We start from the raw sequence: 24,592 nt of genomic DNA, 5'->3' as shown, positions 1-24,592 counted from the left end.
GTATCCTGCGGTCCCCAAAAAGGACATAACCTGTTTTTTGGTCTTAGGAGTGGGCCAGGCAGAAATTGCATCAACCTTTCCTGGCTCTGGCTTTAGTGTCCCTCCACCCACCTTGTGCCCGAGGTACTGCACTTCGGTCATGCCGATTTGACACTTTCCAGGCTTGATGGTCAGTCCTGCATCCTGGATACGCCTGAGCACCTGTGACAGGTGGGTCAAGTGATCCTCCCAGGTCTGACTGAATACAGCAATGTCATCCAGGTAAGCGACAGCAAACCCTTCAAACTTCTCTAACAGCTTGTTCACCAAGCGCTGGAATGTGGCAGGAGCATTTTTCATACCAAAGGGCATTACCTTGGACTCATAGAGTCCAAAGGGGGTGATGAAAGCGGACCTCTCCTGCGCTTCCACGGACATAGGGATTTGCCAATACCCCCGACTTAAATCCATAATTGTTAGGTACCGGGCACCGGCTAGCTGATCCAAAAGCTCATCTATGCGGGGCATTGGATACGCATCAAACACAGTGATGGTATTCAACTTCCTGTAGTCCACGCAAAATCGTGTTGTCTTGTCCTTTTTGGGGACAAGCACTACAGGTGATGCCCAGGCACTTTGAAACTCCTGGATCACGCCCAGCCCTAACATTTCCTCTATTTCTTTCTTCATGTCAGCCCTCACTTCTAGGGAAACTCTATAAGCTGCTTGCCTAACAGGTTGGTGATGCCCCGTGTCTACATGGTGAGTTGCTAGCGGAGTTCTCCCAGGTCTCCCTGTAAAAGTGGCAAGGAAGGGGTTAAGTACCTCCTGCAGCTGGAACTTCTGACCCTCAGACAGCTGTGAATTGACTACGGCATCCTCAATGGATCCTATCTCCTTTGCGGAAGCCACTAAATCCAGCAGTGTTTCACTTTCTCCCTCCTCTGGCAAACTGCAGACTGGCAGAGCGCACATATCCCGGTCATAATGCGCCTTGATCATATTCACATGAAAAACTTTGTGTTTCTTGCGAACATGATCGATCGTGACTACGTAGTCCACATCGTTGAGGCGTTGATGAATTGGATATGGGCCTTCCCATGCCGCCTGGAGTTTGTTTTGGGTCATAGGGACCAGTACCCATACCTTCTGACCCACCGCATACACTCTCTCTCGGGCATTCCTATCATACCACCTCTTCTGACTTGCCTGTGCCTGCACCATGTTCTCATGTACTAGGCCTGTCAGTTCCTGCATCCTCTCTCTGAATTTCAAGACATAATCTATCACAGAAGACCTCTGGTGTAACCAATTCTCCCTCCCATGCTTCTTTCATGAGATCTAGGGGTCCCCGTACCCTCCTTCCATACAGGAGCTCAAAGGGTGAGAAACCGGTTGATGCCTGCGGTACCTCTCTGTAAGCAAATAGCAGGTGCGGGAGATAACGCTCCCAGTCTCGCCCTTGGGACGCCACAAGCATTCGTAGCATCTGCTTGAGGGTCCCGTTAAACCTTTCACACAGACCATTAGTCTGAGGATGGTAAGGGCTGGCCACCAGGTGTTGCACCTGTATTTTCTTACAGAGGCACTGCATCAAATTTGACATAAACTGGGTCCCCTGATCTGTGAGCATCTCCCTGGGAAATCCTACACGGGAAAATATGGTCAGAAGGGCGTCTGCTACCTTATCAGCCCTGATGGAGGATAATGCTATGGCTTCTGGGTAACGTGTGGCATAATCCACTACCGTCAGGATAAAGCGCTTTCCAGAACTGCTGGGTATGGCCAAGGGCCCTACCAGATCCACAGCAATCCGTCGAAAAGGCTCATCAATTATGGGCAAAGGAATGAGGGGGGCCCGGTGCACAGGTCCCGACTTCCCCATCCTTTGGCACACATTACAGGAACGGCAGTAATCTGTCACATCATTCCCCAGGCCAGGCCAGTAAAAGTTGTGTTTTAGGCGACTCTTAGTCTTACTTATCCCTAGGTGACCAGCTAGTGGTATTTCATGAGCCACCCGCAGGAGTTGTTCCCTGAACTGACGTGGCACCACTAGTTGCCTGTCTTTTAATACATCCTGCTGGGGGTCAGTGGAAATACTTTGTCTATACAGTCTCCCCTGGTCCCAGGTTATTTTTTCAGTGTCACCCTCCTCTGGGGTCCGATCAGCCAGCTGTCGCAGCTTCTGCAGACTATCGTCAGTGCGTAGGGCCGTCTGAAACAACTGACATTCTGCGTCTGTACTGGCTGATAGCAACACATTCTGACTAACTTCTGCCGCTGGCTGCGGGCTGTCAGCTGTCCCCACTTCCTCTGCAGCAGACACAGTAGGGGGCCCAGAACCCAGGTTTGTGTTACAGGCACCCTGACTGCGCGTCACAGGAGAAATGGACACAACCTTCTCCCCGTCTTGGTGAACTGGTGTGTGTGTGCATGTGACAGGGATTTCATGCATGTTTATGACGTTTCCCGCTACTAAATCTACACACAAATCATTATCTGACGCTTTACAATCCCCACATCCTACATCATTGCTAGTTATACAGTCTATATCCAATGCATTGTTAGATGAGTCTAGGCTATCCCTAAGCACAGTAACATTATGTAATTCTATAACATTGCTGGACACAGGGTCTTCACATTCCTTAGTATTGACAGTTTCATTATTATCATATACTACCTGCGGTGACACACATGGGGCAGCAAGTACGCTAGAGTCCTCCTCATGGTCTGAAGAAATATATCTGGAGACTAAACGTCCCAGATCGGTTCCTAGTAACACATTAGTGGGGATTTTATCCGTCACTCCCACATCCATCATCCCTCTTCCCGCCCCCCAATCCAGGTAGACTCGTGCCATGGGTAAGGCCGGGATCAGACCACCAACTCCAGAAACAGTTAGAGTTTTTCCTGGGATAATGTCTTCTGAAGAAACAAGCTCTGGGTGGACAAGAGTCATTTCGGCACCAGTGTCCCTCAGTCCCATGGTAACCGTCTTGCCCACAGTGACCGCTTGTAAATTGTCACAAGATGCCCTCTCCCTCCCACCCACAAACAAAACTGCTGGGGACAAAATAGATGGTTTGGGCAAAGGGGTAGTTTTCCTCTTCTCTGGGCAAGCAGTGCTGATATGCCCCACTTGGTTGCATCCAAAACACCTGCGATTATCAACAGCAGGCCTGGGAAGTGGGGCAGGGGCAACACCTCCTAGTGATCTGCGAGTAGGGGCAAAAGTGTTAATAGGGGGCTTTCCCCCTTTCCAGCCTGGAACAGCAGGCTTTCGCGCCTCTGGCGCTCTGTTGGCGGCATATACATCCGCTATCTGGGCAGCTTTATCCAGGGTCTTGGGCTCACGGTCCAAAATAAACTGTCGTACTTCCATAGGACAGGTGTGGAGAAACTGGTCCATGATCATCAGATCCTCCAAATCTTCAAAAGTGTTGACAGCTAATCCCTGCGTCCACTGCCTGAAGTGGTTCTTTAGTCCATCGGCCAGGTCTGAGTAACTGTCAGTACCCGCGCGCTGCAAAGCCCGAAATCGCTTCCTGTATACCTCTGGGGTGAGGTTAAATCGTTGGATTAAGGCCTTTTTAATAGCCTCATAATCTTGATCGATAGTTGTGGGCAGGGCTGCAAACACCTCCAGAGCTTTGCCTTTCAGCCCTGGAGTCAGATACTTAGCCCAGTCTGCAGGTGGCAGTTGGAATTGTCTGCAGACCTTTTCAAAACCTTTCAAATAAACATCCAGATCGCCGTCTTTCTCCATGACAGGGAAACGCTCTAGACGGGGTTTAAGGTTGATTGTGCCTGTGGACTCACTCTGAGGTGAGGATGAAGCACTTGGCAGCTGCATTTGGGTCAACTTGAGCTGGTACTCCCGCTCTGCCTGGCGTTCTTCTCGCTCCGCTTGACGTTCCGCAAACTCTGCTTGGCGTTGTGCAGCTTCTCGCTCTGCTTGGCGCTCTTGCATCACCAGTTGCATCCGCATATTCGGATCACAGTTGCCAATCTGCTGGAGGATTAGAGAAAGAGAAGACTCCATACCGTTTTGAGACCTGGTACTGCTGGTACTGCCATGCCCAGCCAGTTCCTGACTGGAGTCTCCTGTCCGTTCCTCTGAGGCTGAAGTTTCCTGCTCTGGTCCCTCGGGATGGTGGAGCTGTGTATCATCTGCCACCAATGCTAGGATCAGTTCCGCTTTACTTTTGTTCGTTCCGTCCAGCCTTCTCTCCTCACAGAGGACTAGCAGTTCATCTTTCCTCTTATTTCTATACACCTCTGCCATCTTATCAGCGGTTTTTTCAAAATAAAAGAAAGAAAAGAAAAAACAAGAAGGGGAAGGGAAACTGTTTTGCACGTGTGTATGTTAGCTGACAAATAGTATGCACTGAGTTCTTCCTTGTGGACTGTGGTATTCTTTTCAAGGATACTCCAGCCCTTAAGTGTAAAGGTTAATTTCTTAAACAAAACACTTAACGTCTTTAACAGTGTAAATGACAATAACACTATCCCACCGCTGCCACCAATCTGTGACGATCGCCGATCTCAGGTCACGTCACAGGGGTGAACTACACTACTGAGTTTATTAATTTACCTCATAAATCCACGCCCACCTACTCTAGATGACAGGATTATGCTAAATTACTCCCGTAGTTTCCAACACCCCAATAATTTATACCACAGTATGCTACCACCACCTATACTTATCTAGGCAATAGGGGCCTAAGTCTCTATGTTCCCTTAACACCAGTTCCTATAACACAGGTTATCTAAATTGAACATAAAATACAGGTAACGTTCCTCACCTTCGGAAGATTAAGTTCTGTAAGACTACAAGGAAGAGACTTATAAATATTTCAGATTTAATACACAATAGTGCAGTGCAATACATAAAATAGTTGTCAGAATAAAAGATAAAAAATATACATACAGTTACAATGCAATCAAACAGTTTATGCAAATAAAAGGGATAAAAGAAACAGAACAAAACCTTACTGATGTACAGCGGCGATATCCTGGCTGTGGGGACAGCTGAAAATATGGGCAGTCACTCCAACCGAGATATGGATCCCCAACGACTGACACTGACCTTCACTTCTCATGGCATTTTAAACCCAGTTTTTTCCCTCCAGTTCACTGGCTGGTGATGTCACTGAGAGGAGGCTGTTCATATGATAATGAAGGGTACTCCTCCCATTACACAGTTGTATTTCTATAGAGAAACATAAAAGTGATCATGTGTCCTTGCAGGAATCCCCTAGAAATATAATATTACCTGCATTCACCTGTGCAGACATTTACCAACCAGGGCATATCAAACACCACTATAATAGGCCCATGTTTTTAGCCAATAGCCAATCCCAGGTAGTTCCTCTGAGTGTAGGGATCTGAATTTGACATATATATGAGGGCTATTTTCCCTGATCATAACTAGCTATGTGGGTCATTACAAATATAAATTATGACGGGGTTTGCCTTGATGTATCATACTTTCTTTGAACACCATGCCATTCTCCCATGTTTCTCCTGGTCCACAGACAGACACACCACAGGCATCCATTTGCATAGCTTTAGATGTTTGGTCAGGATGTTTGGTCAGCCCTAGTGACAAATCCTTAATCAGCACATCTCGCACCTTGGTGAGGAAAGAGCCAATTAAACATTTGTCAGACAGTGGACATCCTTTGATGGCCAAAGATCTGCATTTCCTATGCAAATCAGATGTATCTTCTGTGTCAGAGGGAGTTATGAAATTACCTCCTAGTAACCTACTTTTGATTCTCTTACCTATAACACCACATCACCTTTCACAGGGGTTCTTCTGGCAAAGCGCTCCAGCCGCGATGCCGCCGCCCCTCTCACATCCCTGCTCACTGCGTAGGAGCACATGTCAGCGCCATCTTGCGCCCCCAGCTCACCGTCCTCTGCCGTCTTAGATCTCCTGGACCGGGTCATCACAACCTCCGATGCGTCCAGAATTATGTCTCCCTGATCACCACAGTTTCCCCTCTCTCCTCAGGTATGTCTCCGGTAGGAGAAGTGAGTCTTAGGATGATTCTGCAGGATATCGGCAGCGGGAGCTCCGGTTTATGCCTCCACTCACATGCGCCACTAAGCCACGCCCCCTATCCACCCCACTCCATGACCTTAATGTGCTTCTTTTTGAGCCACTCCTTTGTTGCCTTGGCTGTATGTTTCGGGTCATGCTGGAAGACCCAGCCACGAGCCATTTTTAATGTCCTGGTGGAGGGAAGGAGGTTGTCACTCAGGATTTGATGGTACATGGCTCCATCCATTCTCCCATTGATGCGGTGAAGTAGTCCTGTGCCCTTAGCAGAGAAACACCCCCAAAACATAATGTTTCCATCTCCATGCTTGACAGTGGGGACGGTGTCCTTTGGGTCATAGGCAGCATTTCTCTTCCTCCAAACACAGCGAGTTGAGTTAATGCCAAAGAGCTCAATTTTAGTCTTATCTGACCACAGCACCTTCTCCCAATCACTCTCAGAATCATTCAGATGTTAATTTGCAAACTTCAGACAGGCCTGTACATGTGCCTTCTTGAGCAGGGGGACCTTGCGGGCACTGCAGGATTTTAATCCATTACGGCGTAATGTGTTACCAATGGTTTTCTTGGTGACTGTGGTCCCAGCTCCTTGAGATCATTAACAAGTTCCCCCCGTGTAGTTTTCGGCTGAGCTCTCACCTTCCTCAGGATGAAGGATACCCCAAGAGGTGAGATTTTGCATGGAGCCCCAGATCGATGTCGATTGACAGTCATTTTGTATGTCTTCCATTTTCTTACTATTGCACCGACAGTTGTCTCCTTCTCACCCAGCGTCTTACTTATGGTTTTGTAGCCCATTCCAGCCTTGTGCAGGTCTATGATCTTGTCCCTGACATCCTTAGAAAGCTCTTTGGTCTTGCCCATGTTGTAGAGGTTAGAGTCAGACTGATTAATTGAGTCTGTGGACAGGAGTCTTTTATACAGGTGACCATTTAAAACAGCTGTCTTTAATGCAGGCACCAAGTTGATTTGGAGCGTGTAACTGGTCTGGAGGAGGCTGAACTCTTAATGGTTGGTAGGGGATCAAATATGTATTTCTCTGTGCACAATGCAAATAAATATATATAATTTTGACTATGTGACTTTCAGTTTGTTTTTTTATATAATCTATCTCTCACTGGTAAAATTAACCTAGCCTAAAAATTCTAGACTGTTCATGTCTATGACAGTGGGCAAACTTACAAAATCAGCAAGGGATAAAATACTTATTTCCTTCACTGTGTATATATATATATATATATATATGTGTGTGTGTATATACACATACACACACACACACACACACACACACACATATGTGTGTATATATATATACAGTGAAGGAAATAAGTATTTGATCCCTTGCTGATTTTGTAAGTTTGCCCACTGTCAAAGTCATGAACAGTCTAGAATTTTTAGGCTAGGTTAATTTTATCAGTGAGAGATAGATTATATATATAAAAAAAAAAAAGAAAATCACATAGTCAAAATGATATATATTTATTTGCATTGTGCACAGAGAAATAAGTATTTGATCCCCTACCAACCATTAAGAGTTCAGCCTCCTCCAGACCAGTTATATATAAATTTCCGGTGTGAGGAACATAGGTCCGTGCGAGGCGCGTGAAAATCACACGCTTTGCACGGATGTATATCACGTTCGTCTGAATAAGCCCTAAGGGTAAGGCCACACGGTGCGTCGTTGATGCGGTTTTGTCGCATTTGAAAACCGCATGCGGTCAAATTGCATGCGTTTTATGTCTCTGTAATGCTGCAGTTCTGTTGCGTTTTTAAAGGAAATAATTGATGGACATAGTTCTCACCGGTGTTGAAGTTTGTTTTTAAAAAACGCGTTGTGTAAATAATGAAGTGTTGAGTCAAGTCCTTTGCACGTAAAACGTGCCAAATGTTCCCATAGTCAATGGGAGTCGTAATTATTCGCCAAAATGTGCACACAAAATACGTAAAAAAACATGTGAAAAAAGCGTCCACGCAAACCATCACACAACCACCCCCATAGACACCCCCCAACAGCACCCTGCATGTAGCCCCCCCATACACATGCTCACGCAAACAATCACACAATCCCCCCCACAAGCACCCTGCACACAACCCCCCCACAGTGGTCGGGGTTGTGTGTGGCGCAGTTGCATGTTTGGGGGTTATGTGTGTGCTATGCTGCACGGCCGCGCACACAGCTCTGCGACACACAGACAGCTCTGCTACACACATAGCTCTGCTACACACATAGCTCTGCTACACACACAGCTCTGCTACACACACAAATAGCTCTGCTACACACACAAATAGCTCTGCTACACACACACACATGGCTCTGCTACACACACAGCTCTGCTACACACACAGCTCTGCTACACTCACAGCCTGTTATACACACACAGCTCTGCTACACACACACAGCTCTGCTACACACACACAGCTCTGCCACACACACAGCTCTGTACACACACACACAGCTCTGCTACACACATACAGCAGGTGTGCAAGGGGGTCGCGAGGGGGGTTGCGGAGGGGGCACCCGCGAGTGAGAGACAGCCACACACACACCTTACCAGCAGTGCGGCTGGTCTTCAAAATGGTGCCGGCTTTCCCCGTACAAACCAGCTTCTATGCTGGGTCGCTCTGAACTACGCCTGCGCAGTACAGAGCGAGATAGCAGAAGCAGAGGACACAATGAACTGGAGACGTTCGTTATATCTTAAGCACTGTAGCTGCCGTATTCCATCTGTGTATATGTTGTTAAGAGACATATACACAGATGAAATAAAACATGGCAGCCCCCAGTAAAGTAAGAAATTGTTAATTCAATAGAATATTTTATTAAATAAAAACACATACATTTATTTAAAAAAAATTCATAACACCTTTCCTTTAAGAAAGGTGTGATCTATTCACACGATGCTCCCAGTCTGAGCAAGACCGGTATTGGCAGCCTGTGGGAGTCAGAAGTTCTGGTGAGAACATACGTTTGTTGTGAGGTGCTGGGCAGGAGGCCTTTCACCCTGATAGCTAGGGAAGCTGTATGTTTAGTTAGCCTAGGGTTTATTTTGAACTGTTTTGTAAATGTTTATGCTGAGTTGTGAAAGTTCAGAGACTGTTACAATGAGTCTTAGGCTGGATTCACACGAGCATGTTACGTCCGTGATGGACGGAACGTGTTTCGGCCGCAAGTCCCGGACCGAACACACTGCAGGGAGCCGGGCTCCTAGCATCATAGTTATGTACGATGCTAGGAGTCCCTGCCTCGCTGCCGGACAACTGTCCCGTACTGTAATCATGTTTTCAGTACAGGACAGTAGTTCCATGGACATGCACCTGTTGTAACTGTGTCTGATGATAGAAATGTGTTTCCTGTAATATCTGTAGAAAATTACATACAACAGCTATGTGATGACACTAACGAAATGTCCAGTTTTGCACTTAACATGTCTGTAACACATGAACAGGTCACACAGTCTGAACAGGTAAATGCAACGTGTGAACGGGCTGGTAAAGAAACAGCAGCCGGGATAGAAGAGATGAGCTCAAGTGCGCCCCTGGAGGCTGTCGTTGAGAGTGTCACATGTGATGTGTGTGCTGTTACTAATAGTAACCTAGAGAATAATGTTGCCATGTCAGTTTTGGGTGAAACGACTGTGGTTGGTACTGGCAACCAGCTGCTTTGTGCATCTGCGAGTGACTATGATGAAAGAAGTTTCACTGAAGGAGTGGGTGAATTTGACAAAATGCAAGCTGTAGGGGTGACCCTGAGTAAAACTGAAAGTTCTCTCCTAGAGGTTGATACCAGAGATGCCGAGAAGACGTTTCCAAATTTTGCAGCAGAGAGGGAACTGTTATATAGAGGCAGTGAGGTGTATGCGGTGGTGGATGTGTCCTTGGACACAGACGTACCATGTAATAGACCAGGTGTATCTGAGGAGATTTCCCTAGAGCTTGGGATTGTTGATGATGGTAACCTGGAGTACAGCCCGGCCGTACCTAATGATTGTGATGAAAATGTGCATGGTGCAATAGATATGACTGCAGCACCTTTAGAAATATTGCCCCCTACAGGTCATTCATATCCTGTAGAAACGGAGACTAATGACAACAAGCCATGTTCAGTGAATGCTAGTATAGTGTATGCTTCTGTCACTGACATTATATGTGATATACAGTAGAACAGGTTACTAATGGGAACAAGCCGTGTTCAGTGGATGCTACTACAGTGTATGCTTCAGCCACTGACATCGTATGTGATATAGAACAGGTTACTAATGGCAACAAGCCGTTTTCAGTGGATGCAGCTACAGTGTATGCCTCACCACTGACATTGTATGTGATATAGAACAGGTTACTAATGGCAACAAGACGTGTTCAGTTGATGCTACTACAGTGTATGCTTCAGCCACTGACATTGTATGTGATATAGAACAGGTTACTAATGGCAACAAGCCATGTTCCGTGGATGCTACTACAGTGTATGCTTCAGCCACTGACATCGTATGTGATATAGAACAGGTTACTAATGGCAACAAGACGTGTTTAGTGGATGCTACTACAGTGTATGCTTCAGCCACTGACATCGTATGTGATATAGAACAGGTTAATAGTGGCAACAGGCCGTGTTCAGTGGATGCTACTACAGTGTATGCTTCTGTCACTGATAATACATGTGATATAGAACAGGTTACTAATGGCAACCAGCCGTGTTCAGTTAATGCTACTACAGTGTATGCTTCAGCCACTGACATTGTATCAGTGGATGCTACTACAGTGTATGCTTCAGCCACTGACATCGTATGTGATATAGAACAGGTTACTAATGGCAACAAGCCGTGTTCAGTGGATGCTACTACAGTGTATGCTTCTGTCACTGATATTACATGTGATATAGAACAGGTTACTAATGGCAACAAGCCGTGTTTATTGGATGTTACTACAGTGTATGCTTCAGCCACTAACATTGTTTGTGATATAGAACAGGTTACTAATGGCAACAAGCCATGTTCCGTGGATGCTACTACAGTGCATGCTTCAGCCACTGACATCGTATATGATATAGAACAGGTTACTAATGGCAACAAGACGTGTTCAGTGGATGCTACTACAGTGTATGCTTCAGCCACTGACATCATATGTGATATAGAACAGGTTACTAATGGCAACTAGCCGTGTTCAGTGGATGCTACTATAGTGTATGCTTCAGCCACTGACATTGTATGTGATATAGAACAGGTTACTAATGGCAACAAGCCATGTTCAGTGGATGCTACTACAGTGTATGCTTCACCATTGACATTGTATGTGATATAGGACAGGTTACTAATGGCAACAAGCCGTGTTCAGAGGATGCTACTATAGTCTATGCTTCAGCCACTGACATTGTATGTGATATAGAACAGGTTACTAATGGCTACAAGCCGTGTTCAATGGATGCTACTACAGTGTATGTGTAAAGGATCTGCCAGGCACAGCTTCTGTGTATACGCCCATAGGTAATCAGTCTGCACCTGCTTCTATGTCTGTGAGACTGACTCCATCTTCCACCACTCAGGATCGCAGGCTTAGGAGTGGGAGAGCCTATCACAGCCTGGCCAGAAGGAGCTAGCTCCCGCCCTCTGTCTATTAATACCTGCCTTTCCTGTTCCTCCTTGCTTGTGATTCTTCTCGTGTGGTTTCCTGGCCCTGCTGCAGCTTCTGAACTATTTGACTCTGCTTCATACTGACCCTGGCTTACTGACTACTCTGCTGCTCTGCGTTTGGTACCTCGTACACTCCTGGTTTGACTCGGCTTGTTCACTACTCTCCTGCTCAGCGTTTGGTACCTCGTACACTCCTGGTTTGACTCGGCTCGTTCACCACTCTTGTTGCTCACGGTGTTGCCGTGGGCAACTGCCCCATTTCCCTTAGCTTTGTGTTTCCTTGTCTGGTTGTCTGTCGTGCACTTACTGAGTGTAGGGACCGTCGCCCAGTTGTACCCCGTCGCCTAGGGCGGGTCGTTGCAAGTAGGCAGGGACTGAGTGGCGGGTAGATTAGGGCTCACTTGTCTGTTTCCCTATCCCTGTTATTACAGAGATTTATTGCTAACTTCTTGGTCATCGCTAAGCCTCTTACGGATCTTACTCGCAAAGGTGCTGATCTCCTCCGCTGGCCTCTGGAGGCGGTCCAGTCTTTTGAGAACCTTAAGAAGTGCTTTATCTCTGCCCCAGTGCTGATTCAGCCTAACTAAATTGAGCCATTCATCGTGGAGGTTGACGCCTCCGTGGTGGGAGTGGGTGCTGTCTTGTCCTAGGGTACCAGGTCCCTCACCCATCTCTGTCCCTGTGTCCTTACCGACCAAAAGAATCTGGTTTTCCTAGAATCTGTCCGGAGGCTAAACCCAAGACAAGCTCGATGGGCGTTGTTTTTTACTAGATTTAACTTTGTGGTCACCTATAGGGCTGGGTCTAAAAATATTAAAGCTGATGCACTGTTGCGTAGCTTCATGGCCAGCCCTCCTTCGGAGGAAGGTCCTGCTTGTGTTTTGCCCCCAGGTATAATCATATCCTCTCTTGATTCTGACTTAGCCTCCGAAATTGCGGCTGATCAAGGTTCAGCTCCCGGGAACCTTCCTGAGAACAAGCTGTTTGTTCCCCTGCAATTCCGGCTGAGGGTACTCAGGGAAAATCATGACTCTGCACTATCTGGCCACCAAGGCATCCTGGGTACCAAGCACCTCATTGCTAGAAACTATTGGTGGCCTGGGTTGCCTAAAGACGTTAAGGCCTACATCGCCGCTTGTGAAATTTGTGCTAGGTCCAAGACTCCCAGGTCCCGACCAGCGGTCTTACTATGTTCTTTGCCCATTACCCAGAGACCTTGGACCCATATCTCCATGGATTTTATCACCGATCTGCCTCCATCTCAAGGCAAGTCGGTGGTGTGGGTTGTAGTAGACCGCTTCAGTAAGATGTGCCACTTTGTGCCCCTCAAGAAACTACCCAATGCCAAGACGTTAGCTACCTTGTTTGTCAAACATATCCTGCGTCTCCATGGGGTTCCTGTCAATATTGTTTCTGACAGAGGGGTACAATTTGTTTCATTGTTTTGGAGAGCTTTCTGTAAAAATTTGGAGATTGATCTGTCCTTCTCCTCGGCCTTCCATCCTGAAACTAATGGCCAAACTGAGAGGACTAATCAGTCTCTAGGACAATATTTAAGGTGTTTTATCTCCGACTGTCAATATGATTCCCCTCGCCGAATTTTCCCTTAATAACTGGGTCAGTAACTCGTCAGGGGTCTCCCCCTTTTTCTGTAATTTTGGGTTTAATCCACGGTTCTCCTCCATTTCACCTGGTGGTTCCAAAAATCCAGAGGTAGATGTAGTTCATCGGGAACTGTGTACAGTCTGGGCCCAGGTTCAGAAGAACCTAGAGGCGTCCCAGAGCATACAAAAGACTCAGGCAGATAGAAGACGTTCTGCTAACCCCTTGTTTGTGGTCGGGGATCTGGTGTGGCTATCTTCAAAAAATTTGCGTCTTAAAGTCCCGTCCCAAAAATTTGCTCCCCGGTATATAGGGCCGTACAAGGTCATTGAGGTCCTTAACCCTGTCACCTTCCGGCTGGAGTTACCCCCGTCTTTTCAAATACACGACGTGTTTCATGCCTCCCTGAAACGCTGCTCCCAGTCCTTGGCTACCTCGAGGAAACCTCCGGTGGCCCCTCATAAAAGGGGGGGGGGTACTGTAAAGGATCTGCCAGACACAGCTTCTGTGTCGACGCCCGTGGTTAATCAGTCTGCATCTGCTCCTAGGTCTGATAGAGTGACTCGATCTGCTACCACTCAGGTTGGTAGGGTGAGGAGTGGGAGAACCTATCACAGCCTGGCCAGACGGAGCTAGCTCCCGCCCTCGGTCTATTTATACCTTCATTTCCTGATCTTCCTTTGCCTGTGATTCTGTCTGGTTTCCTGGCTCTGCTGCTCCTGCTAGAATTATTGACCTCTGCTTCAAATTGACCCTGGCTTTACTGACCACTCTCCTGCTCTGCGTTTGGTACCTCGTACACTCCTGGTTTGACTCGGCTCGTTCAGTACTCTTGTTTCTCACGGTGTTGCCGTGGGCAACTGCCCCATTTCCCTTAGCTTCTGTGTACCCTTGTCTGTTTGTCTGTTGTGCACTTATTGAGCGTAGGGACCGTCGCCCAGTTGTACGCCGTCGCCTAGGACGGGCCATGCAAGTAGGCAGGGACTGAGTGGCGGGTAGATAAGGGCTCACCTGTCTGTCTCCCTACCCCGACATTACAGTATGGTTTCATTTTCTTCTTCCAGCAGAGCAAGTGTCTGTTCCATTTCATCTAATCTAGAACCCTGTTGGCTCACTTCATTTTGAAGTCTGTTGAAGGAGGCCTGAATCGTGGATTCCAAGGTCTTTTGGATGTCAGGAGTGATGCGCCGCGCCACTTCTATGGCCAACTTCTTATAATCTATCATGGGGACTAGCCTCCTCCTCCTGGCCTGGGTCCCCTCCCACATGATCCAGATCCAATTCACTCCGGACAGGGTCAGATATTTGTGAGAATCGCGTATCTGTCACCCTGTCCGCCATGTCAGCAGTGTTATTCAGAGGGTTGGATTTTTGTCCACTTCGCAGCACATAACGGTCCTTAGGAGCAGCCAATATAATACGTGCTATATAAAAGCTAGTGATATAGGGGAAAGCAGGATATCATGATTGTTAGTGAGTAAGCTCTATTCACAGCGAGCACGTGTACAGCCGGGCGTAATGGCGGCTATGCGGCCGGAAGTGATGGTACTCACATGGAGTCAGAGTATAATCTGTAGCGTGGCTCGTTACATCTGAGTCTCTTCACAGTTTAAAGTAGGCGGTCAGCGGGGGCATAGTTAGCCTCACCTCAGTTGTCTAGCAGCCTCTTCCTCCTCCACGGGCAATGAGCCTCAAACGTAGACTATGAAGGGTATCGGCGGTCCTGGCCCAGTCCAGTCGCCAGCGTCTCGTGTGCCAGTTGGGGAGATGAATGTCGACCTCCACTGTGTTTATGGCATGTCTGCACCGTGGAATGCGGCTAGATCAGCGGGTTTTGCAGGGGTGAGGCGGGAGCTCTCCCTCTGTGCGTCCTTACATGCTGGCGCCGGAACCAGAAGTCTGTTTTGGTTTTTTAATAAAATGTATATCATTGTGATTGGTGCAACTTTCAAAATACTTTTTAGCTTTGTATCCTGTATGCATAAAAGCTGTATCTGAGACCTGAATCCGTCAGGTCAGCGGGACTGGCGGGTTCAGTGTCAGCGGGTCCTGAGTGTCTCTGACAATCAGGATCGAGCTGCTATCGATCGCATCGAAGTTCACAACTTAGATGTGATCGACTACAGGTGGATCCTGCGTGTTAGAGACATGCAGGACCCGCTGTCACTGAACCCGTTAGTCCCACGGATCTGACATATTCAGGTTTTAGCACACGATACAGCTTCTCTGTATACAGAATACAAAGAAGGTGCTGTATCTCAAAAAGTAAAAATTATTTTTAATAAAAAGTATTTTGAAAGTTACACCAATCACACTGACATTTTTATAAAAGCTTTTTTTTTATTTCAATAGGTGTACAAAGCCTTTAATACAATTCATAATTGTTCGTCCCCATACAGTTTGCATTATGTTGGCAGCACATTTCCTTTTTTTTCACAGCAAGATGTGCTGCTGATTAGTGACCATTTTTCTGTCCTCATTAAAGATGCGATCAGCCGACAAACGAGCTTTTGCTCATTCATCGGATGATTGCTGCCCTGTTTACACAGGGCAATGATTGGGAACGAGCGTTTAAACGAATGCTCGTTCACCAGATCATTGGCCCGTGTAAAAGGGCCTTAACAGCCAAATACCTAGACCCAGTGGCGGATTATCATAAGGGCGGTTCGGGCTGTAGCCTGGGGCCCAAGGCCGCTCGAACCGCACAAGACCGCACGGGCCCCCTCATGCCCGGTGGCGTCGCAAGCACCGGAGGGGGCCCCAGTGCTAGCGCAGCCACATTAATTTGTATCTGAGTCCTCAGATACAAACAAATATTATAGGCTACAGGCCACCTTAGGCTTGCAGCCTATCAGGCGTTGGGAAGACTCCCTGCGTAGGCTGGCGTGATGAGGTACTGCATCACGCCGGTCTGCAAATGCGTCTAGTCGGGAGGCTTCACATGCGTCCAGCTTGAGCAGCCACCACAAGAACCCAGCAAGGTAAGTAAAATATATATTTTATAAGGGGGGAGGGGAGCGCTGTGTGACACTATATACAAAGGGGGGGGGAGTGCTCTGTGACACTATATACAAGGGGCAGGGGAGCGCTGTGTGGCACTATATACAAAGGGGGAGCGCTGTGTGCACTATATACAAGGGGGAGCGCTATGTGGCCCTATATAGAATGGGGAGCTCCAAGTGGCCCTATATACAAGGGGGAGCGCTATGTGGCCCTATATAGAATGGGGAGCTCCAAGTGGCCCTATATACAAGGGCGAGCGCTATGTGGCCCTATATACAAGGAGGAGCGCTGTGTGGCCCTATATACTAAGGTGGAGCGCTGTGTGACACTATATACACAAGGGGGGGCTGTGTGGCGCTATATACTAAGGTGGAGCGCTGTGTGACACTATATACAAGGGGGGGGCTGTGTGGCGCTATCCACAGCGGTATGTGTGTTGCGCTCTTTACATGGGGAGCTCTGTGGCGCTATTTACAAGAGGGGGAGGGTTGTATGGCGCTATCTATAGGGGGCTGTGTGTAACGCTCTCTATGGGGGGTTGTGTGTGGTGCTAGCTATAGGGGGGTGTGTAATATCTACAGGGGCTGTGTGTGGCGCTATCTATGGGGGGGTGTAATATCTACAGGGGCTGTGTGTGGCACTATGTACAGGGGGCTGTGTGTGGCACTATGTACAGGGGGCTGTGTGTACGTGGTGTTTTACAGCGTTTGGTATTATTATATTCAGGCACGCAGTGTTTGGTGCTATTATATTTAGGGGCACAGTATGTGGCACCATGATAATTTTATTTTCGTTTATAGGTGTGGGAATGTTGGAAAAGTGAGGAGCCGCAGACATCTGAGTGGCAAATTCTGCAGAAATGGGTCATGGCCGGGAGAAGTCGTCATGAGCTCTGGACCGGATGGATAAGAAAAGAGGAAAAAAACTACTAGAATCTGAGACGTCGTCACCTGTGAGTCACTAGATATATAGAGAATCTGTCACCTCTCCTGACATGTTTGTTATGGGAAATCCTTGTATTTCACAAAAAGTCTTTCTGAACTCCAGGACTGATAAGACAATTCCCCTTGTCAGGAGGATGTGTCCCTGCACAGTGTGATACTATCAGTATGTAGGGACACAGCCCTGTGACAAGGGGAATCGTAACACCCATTTGTTAATGCTTGCCCAACAAGGTAGTGTTAAAAATAGTTACGGCGCAGCAGGGCGGCAGTGCGTAAGGGGGGCCCAAGTTTGGGTAACAGCACAGGGCCCATGGTCTTCTTAATCCGCCACTGCCTAGACCTCCTGTGATTTAACTATACAGGACTTAGGTCAACATAAAACCCTATGGCAGGGGTTAGCAACCTTTAGCACTCCAGCTGTTATGAAACTACAACTCCCAGCATGCACTAACATCCAAAGGCTTTATTATTCCAGCCAGGGCATGCTGAGAGTTGTAGTTTCACAACATCTGGAGTACCGAAGGTTGCGGACCCCTGCCCTATGGTAATCCAATTTTGGTTCAGTGGAAATGTGGATGGTTCTGGGTGTTTCTTCAGTATATGGACGCTAAATGTGCCCATATTACAGCCGTGTAAAAGGAATTATTTTCTATAATTACTTTGTGATAGTGACTTCCTATGTTAGTTATTAGTGTTATCTTATTAATACAAGTAGCTCCAAACATGGGCTATGGTTTAAAAAATAGAAATACTTTCTTATTTGCTACAGCAGTCATTCATAAGCAGTTTAGTTATAAAATCAATACTACAATTTAAAACCAGGGTATCATGCCAAGACATAAATTATGAAAGCCACAAAATATTGTGTGGCAAATCATTTAGGATACAGAAATATTCAGTTGTTTTTTTATTGAAGTCAATTGTTGAAATCTTCTAACCATGGTCCAGTAGTTATTTCCTTACATCGTTGTATGTTTTTTTAATACTACAATTGTATCTAACTCCTTAGGCTTCTTTCACACTACCTTTAGTATATGTTTACCTCTCTTCCATCAGAGGAAGAGAGGTTGAAAGATTAAGCGGAAAGCAACGGTTCCGTTAGAATTACCATTGATTTCAATGGTAATTCTTTTGTTTCAGTTGTTTTCAATTTGTCTCCATTCGCTAGGTTTCCGTTTTTTTTTTCATAGAAGCAAATGTGCAGTCTGCAGAACTTTTGTTTCCGTGAAGAAACAAAAATGGAAACCTAGTGAATGGAGACAAACAGAAAGCAACTGACCAAAATAATTACCATTGAAATGAATGGTAATTCTAACGGAACCATTGCTTTTTGTTTAAGCTTTCAATCCTCTCTTCCTCTGATGGAAGAGAGGTAAACGTATACTAACGGTGGTGTGAACTTAGCCTTATACAAGTAATCCCATAAAAATGTTCCCCTATGCCAGTACATTTTAGCCCTCACATTTTTGCATCTTTTGTGGGAACATGTAGTGACATGGTATGATCTTTTTCTTGTGCTTTAAGGCCAGAAACTTGCCGTTGAACAAGCTGGGAATAAAGTCCTCCTTCTTCCATCAACTCCTTGTGAGTCCCTTGCTGCACCACTCTGCCTCTGTCTAAAACAATGATGTTGTGTGCTTTCTCCACAGTGCTCAGTCTGTGTGCTATTATTAGCATTGTGCGACCCTGCAGATCACTATTCATCGCTTGCTGGATCTGTGAAGGATGAATCATCAACAGTTACTTATGTGTTGCACATATGTGTGAAATCACGAAAATACTAGTCCCTCATGTTTATTCAAGATTATTATCAGCATAAAAGTAAAGGGGGTTTTACACAGGACGATTATCGAGCAGACGAGCGTTAATATAACGCTCGTTGCCGATAATTGCCCTGTGTAAACAGTGGAACGACCAGCAGATGACTAAGAAAACGCTCGCTCATCTGCTGGTCGTATCGAAGTAAAAGATTATCGTTGTCGGCAGCACATCTGCCTGTAAACAGGGAGACGCGCTGCAAACATGGTAATAATGGATGGGGACGAGCGATCGGAGTAAGAACCGCTCGTCCCCGTCCATAGCTTCGTGTGACAGGCGCAAACGATAGCCAATCAACGACGTCTCGATGATCAGTGCTCGCTACACTGGCTGCTTATCAGCCAGTGTAAAAGGGCCTTTATACTGAGAGGTACATAGGAAACAATGCACGCTAATATAATTTATATTATGAATGATAACATTTGATAACAATTGTCACAATTACATCTGAAAAACATACATAGCAGGCCCTGTGTCTATATATAAATCAGGAATTTATTATTATGCTTAATCTAGTTGAGATACAAACTTGTAAGAAAATTAGACATTTGTATACGTTAAGTTGTAAATGAAAAGGTGGAATATCATGTCTAAATCTAATGTAAAATATATAAAATTAGACAAACTGCTCTGGGGAATGGAAGCCTCCATGTATTAAAATAAAAAACAATTAATATGATAAAACTAGGTGAGAAATAGATTGTAGTAACCCAGTATGGGGTCAAATGAGAAGCTTTTAGCTAAACTGTTTTTGTGTAGCTGAAAATGTTACTTTGGTTTACCACCTAAATAAATTTAAAGGGGCTGGTCAAGAACCAGTCAGAAATTACGGTGAAAACCCATGACAAAGGTACTCCCTAGCCTTTCAGTGACGCATTTCACTTTAGGTTATTTTTCAGGGAGAGTGGCACTTTTAAAGCGGACCCAAACCACACAGAGAGAACATTTTTTTTAAATATTTTTGTAACACTAAATGAAGTTTATTGGATAATTACAAAATTGAAATTGTACATATCTATAAATGTCATTAACAGGTAAAATTTAAAATCTGTATTTTGAGATGAATGTACGAAAGCAAGGCAATCATTACTTGCATGGTACATAACAAAGGTAGCAGTTAGAGTCCATCCTAAGTTCGTATTAATAACATTCAAAAACCCCACCTAAGGCTGGGTTCACACAGAAAACGCGCCAAATAATAGGCATGATGTAAAATATACAACTGCATGGCCCGTTTACTATAATTAGGGGAAAATAATTTAGGTGTCTCAAGGGCTAAGCTCCACTGTTCATCAGTCACGGCTCCTTCCTCTGCGTGTGTAACATTCTTGTCCAGGAGGACCTTGTAAAGCGATAAATAATACCAGAAGGAGGGGGATTGAGAATCTGGAGACAAGAAAGTCACCAAATATATTAAACCCGCCCTCTTCCACAAGGGGGCATTTTCACGGTCTCTCGATTTGCTCAGGTTATCGTTATGCCATAAGGGGGTAAGGTTACATACATAGTTACATAGTTAATACGGTTGAAAAAAGACACATGTCCATCAAGTTCAACCAAGGGATGGGAAAGGGGAAGTAAAAAATTTCTACACATAGGAGCTAATACTTTTTTGTTCTAGGAAATTATCTAACCCTTTTAGGTTATAGTAGGCATCAGCCTAGAACACCTTCTGGACAGGATCAGCAAGGCTTGCTTTAGTAGGGAAAGCCTCTTATGGATATGGTGGGAACCCGACTGCGGCATGGAATAAAGCATGGAAGGGATGTATAAGCTTTGGGGTGTTGGGTCAGATAATTAAATACTATACTTTTTTTTGCACATGCAGCTAATGAAAAAAGTATACAAAATTATAATAAAAATATAAGAGATTTCACATTTTTGAGACTTCTATTTATTTCTAACATTAATGCAGGATTAAAATGAATAGTAACCTAGAAATGCTCATTAAAGCAGCTTTAAAATGCAATGGACCTACCGCATGCTCACTTTCTGCATCTAGTGCACTGGTAGCTTCATCCAAAATAAGCACTCTAGGGTTCCGGATTAAAGACCTAGCAATAGCAACTCTCTGCTTCTGACCACCTGAGAGCTGTGCACCCTTCTCTCCCGTTTCTGAAGCACAGAAAAGCAACAATGGTAAGGAATTTATTAATGGTAAGGTTTTGGAATGGATACAGTAAATATAGATTTTGTGTTATTCTGTAAAGCAATACATTGCATTAAAATTACTGGAACTCCTGCCAACCCTAAAAAAACATAGCTTCCCATGGTGGGTGGGTGGGAGTGCCGCTGTGCAGGGAACTGCACCACAGCTCCTTTTATGTAAATGTAAATGTGTTGCATTCCCCTGCGAAGTGGATAGTCAGAAACAGAGCTGTGCAGGCAAAAACTGAAGGAACCACAGCGCTTAACTACCCGTGCACCCCCTTCATTCTGAGAATCATTAGGGGGTCCCAACAGTCTAGAATTGAGAAGATATAGAGACTTTAAGAATTTTTTTTTAGAATATCCACCATATCAGATTAACCCAGCAGCAGTGTTTTACAGTGTATACATTTTTTGCTTTTGACCTTGTAGCAGAGGATGAATTCACTGCATTTTACTCCTCTACATTCCTACCCACTTGCTCCCAATCCCATTTTCTTAAACCTAGCTAATCTAAAATCCCATAATTTCCACATAATCATTAATTTTCTCTTTTTTGTCTGGAACTCTCTATTTTAAGCATCAAGCTTATCAATCATATGCCAGCTCACATGTGTATGAAAAAACCTCCTAGATTGTCAGATCATGGGACACTTTTTCACACAAAGTGGTAAATGACTAGTCAGGATTGTACCTTTACACAATTTCTGTTGCCATGTCCCTGATGTACCTCAAACCCCAATCTTTCAATAACTGAGCTCTGTCTGTTTACTGCTCTATTTGAATTGCCTAAAAAACCTGATGTCTTCAGGCCAACTGCCCTTTAGTTATATCTGCCTCACATCTCACCTTTATACAGTTCTGACAGTACTCCCAAATAGCAGCTTTCACCTAAAGATTATTTTCAACATCTGTAATTCAAGATATAAAACTCTGCTAAAACACTAATCCAGGCCCTAATCATTTCTCGACAATTATAGCAGTTACTAACTGGTATTCCATCATCCAGGGGCTTAACTAGGAAAGACTGGGCCCCATAGCAAACTCTTGACTGTGGCACCGCCCAGGTGCCACATGTAGCCCCCCTTATAGATAGTGCCTCCTGTAGATTGTGCCATACAGCCCCCCTGTAGACAGTACTATACAGCCCCGCATGTAGTTTTTGTCACATCCCACTTGTAGATAGTGCCCCCTCCCCCTTGTAGATAGTGCCATACAACCCCCCTGTATATAGCGCCATACAGCTCCCTCTGTATATAGTGCCATACAGCTTCCCCTGTATACAGTGCCAAATAGCTCCCCCTGTATATAGTGCCAAACAGCCCCCCTCCCTTGTATATAGTGCCACAGCCCCCCTTAGTAGATAGTGCTACAAAGCCCCCCCTTAGTAGATAGTGCCACACAGAAGAATTGACCCCTGTAGATTGCGCCACACAGACCCCTGTAGATAGAGCCACAGCCCTTCCCTTTGTAAATAGTGCCATACAGCCCCTCTAGTAGTGCCACACAGCCCCCCTTAGTAGTGCCACACAGCCCCCTCTTGTATATAGTGCCACACAGCCCCCCAAGTAGTACAAGGCAATGGCGCATCCGAGAAAGTTGTATCAGCCAGGGGGATGTCAATCAAACATGGAAAGGTGGGTGTGGAAGCAGGACTATGTGACTCTTCAGGATAGCGGCACCGCCCCATGACCCTTTGATGAGTAATGAGCATATAGTGTGCGCCATTTTAAAAGTTGATTTTATAAATTTTGCTGCATCTGAAAAAAAATATACATTTGGAAATATTGTCAGGTCATGTATTACCGCATGGTGCGGTTCAAGGGGTTAAAACTACCAGACAGGTTCCCATTAAATATACAATGAATTGAGAACAATTCCATCTGCCCTGCAATTTTGTTATTATAAATATATCCTATATAATTACAGCTCCAGAACCAAGCGCTGACATATATGGCTCCAGAACCAAGCTCAATACATATATACAGCACCAGAACAAAGCTGAGTACATAAATACAGCACTAGAACCAAGCTCATACATATATACGGCACGAGAGCCAAGCTCAATACGTATATACAGCACCGGAACCAACCTCAGTACATAAATAGAGCACTAGAACAAAGCTCTGACATATATACAGCATGTAAAGGATCTGCCAGACACAGCTTCTGTGTCGACGCCCGTGGTTAATCAGTCTGAATCTGCTCCTAGGTCTGATAGAGTGACTCGATCTGCTACCACTCAGGCTGGTAGGCTGAGGAGTGGGAGAACCTATCACAGCCTGGCCAGACGGTTCAAGCTCCCGCCCTCGGTCTATGTATACCTTCATTTGCTTCTTGTCTTTGCCTGTGATTTTCACTTGTTTCCTGGCTCTGCTGTTCCAGCTATTACTATTGACCTCAGCTTCATTTTGACCCTGGCTTTACTGACTACGCTCCTGCTCTGCGTTTGGTACCTCGTACACTCCTGGTTTGACTCGGCTCGTTCACTACTCTTGTTGCTCACGGTGTTGAAATGGGCAACTGCCCAATTTCCCTTAACCTCTGTGTACCCTTGTCTGTTTGTCTCTCGTGCACATATTGAGCGTAGGGACCATCACCCAGTTGTACGCTGTCGCCTAGGACAAGTTGTGCAAGTAGGCAGGGACTGAGTGGCGGGTAGATTAGGGCTCATCTGTCTGTCTCCTTACCCCGTCATTACACAGCACCAGAATCAACCTCAGCACATAAATACAGCACCAGAACCAAGCTCAGTACATATATACATCCCCAGAACCAATCTCAGTACATATATACAGAACCAGAACAATCTTATACACATATACAACACCAGAACCAAGCTCATACATATATAAAGCACCAGTACAAAGCTCAGTACTTAAATATAGCAACAGAACCAAGATCAGTACATATATACAACACCAGAACCAAGCTCAGTACATATATACAACACCAGAACCAAGCTCAATATATATATATATATATATATATATATATATATATATATATATATAGCACCAGAACAAAGCTCAATACATAAATACAGCACAAGGACAAAGCTCAGTACATAAATACAACACCAGAACCAAGCTCAGTACATAAATACAGCTCCAGAACAAAGCTCAGTACATATACACAGCACCAGAACAAAGCTCAGTACATATATACAGCCCCAGAACAAAGCTCAGTACATATATACAACACCAGAACAAATACAGCTCAATGTAGTGCAACCACTGGCGTATAGGTTCGGACGGCGTAAAACTACAGCTCCCAGCATGGCCCGAATAATAGTAAAGAAATGCTGGGAGATGCTGCTTCATAAAAAAAAATCATATCTTAATCAAACCACCCATCATCTCGCTGCAGACCATACAGTGACTACAGTACTTGTCATGCCCATG

At 45.5% G+C, this 24,592-nt stretch overlaps 1 protein-coding gene and 1 long non-coding RNA gene across 3 annotated transcripts in view; one reads left to right on the top strand and one right to left on the bottom strand.

The window, feature by feature from the left end:
- The window catches only part of LOC142658390 (uncharacterized), a 78,733-nt gene that overhangs the window by 19,418 nt on the left and 34,723 nt on the right, over positions 1 to 24,592 (top strand). Inside the window, exons 2-3 of the long non-coding RNA XR_012850121.1 lie at positions 17,079 to 17,230; positions 18,747 to 18,806. This is a non-coding gene — a long non-coding RNA (uncharacterized LOC142658390). The remainder of the gene's footprint in view (positions 1 to 17,078; positions 17,231 to 18,746; positions 18,807 to 24,592) is intronic.
- Positions 18,592 to 24,592, bottom strand: part of ABCB9 (ATP binding cassette subfamily B member 9) — a 137,988-nt gene continuing 131,987 nt past the window's right edge. Inside the window, exons 11-12 of one of the 2 annotated variants that reach the window (XM_075834099.1) lie at positions 21,019 to 21,155; positions 18,592 to 18,938 (exon numbers count right to left, since the gene is read on the bottom strand). In XM_075834099.1, the coding sequence (XP_075690214.1) occupies positions 18,681 to 18,938; positions 21,019 to 21,155 (395 nt within the window). In that variant the 3' untranslated portion in view covers positions 18,592 to 18,680. Of the gene's footprint in view, positions 18,939 to 21,018; positions 21,156 to 24,592 lie in introns of those variants that run through there. The other variant, XM_075834100.1, reaches the window with a different exon arrangement.

This window comes from Rhinoderma darwinii, chromosome 1, assembly GCF_050947455.1.
Source record: "Rhinoderma darwinii isolate aRhiDar2 chromosome 1, aRhiDar2.hap1, whole genome shotgun sequence".
Classification (NCBI taxonomy): Eukaryota; Metazoa; Chordata; class Amphibia; order Anura; family Rhinodermatidae; genus Rhinoderma; species Rhinoderma darwinii.
This window is presented reverse-complemented; position numbering and strand designations above follow the sequence as displayed.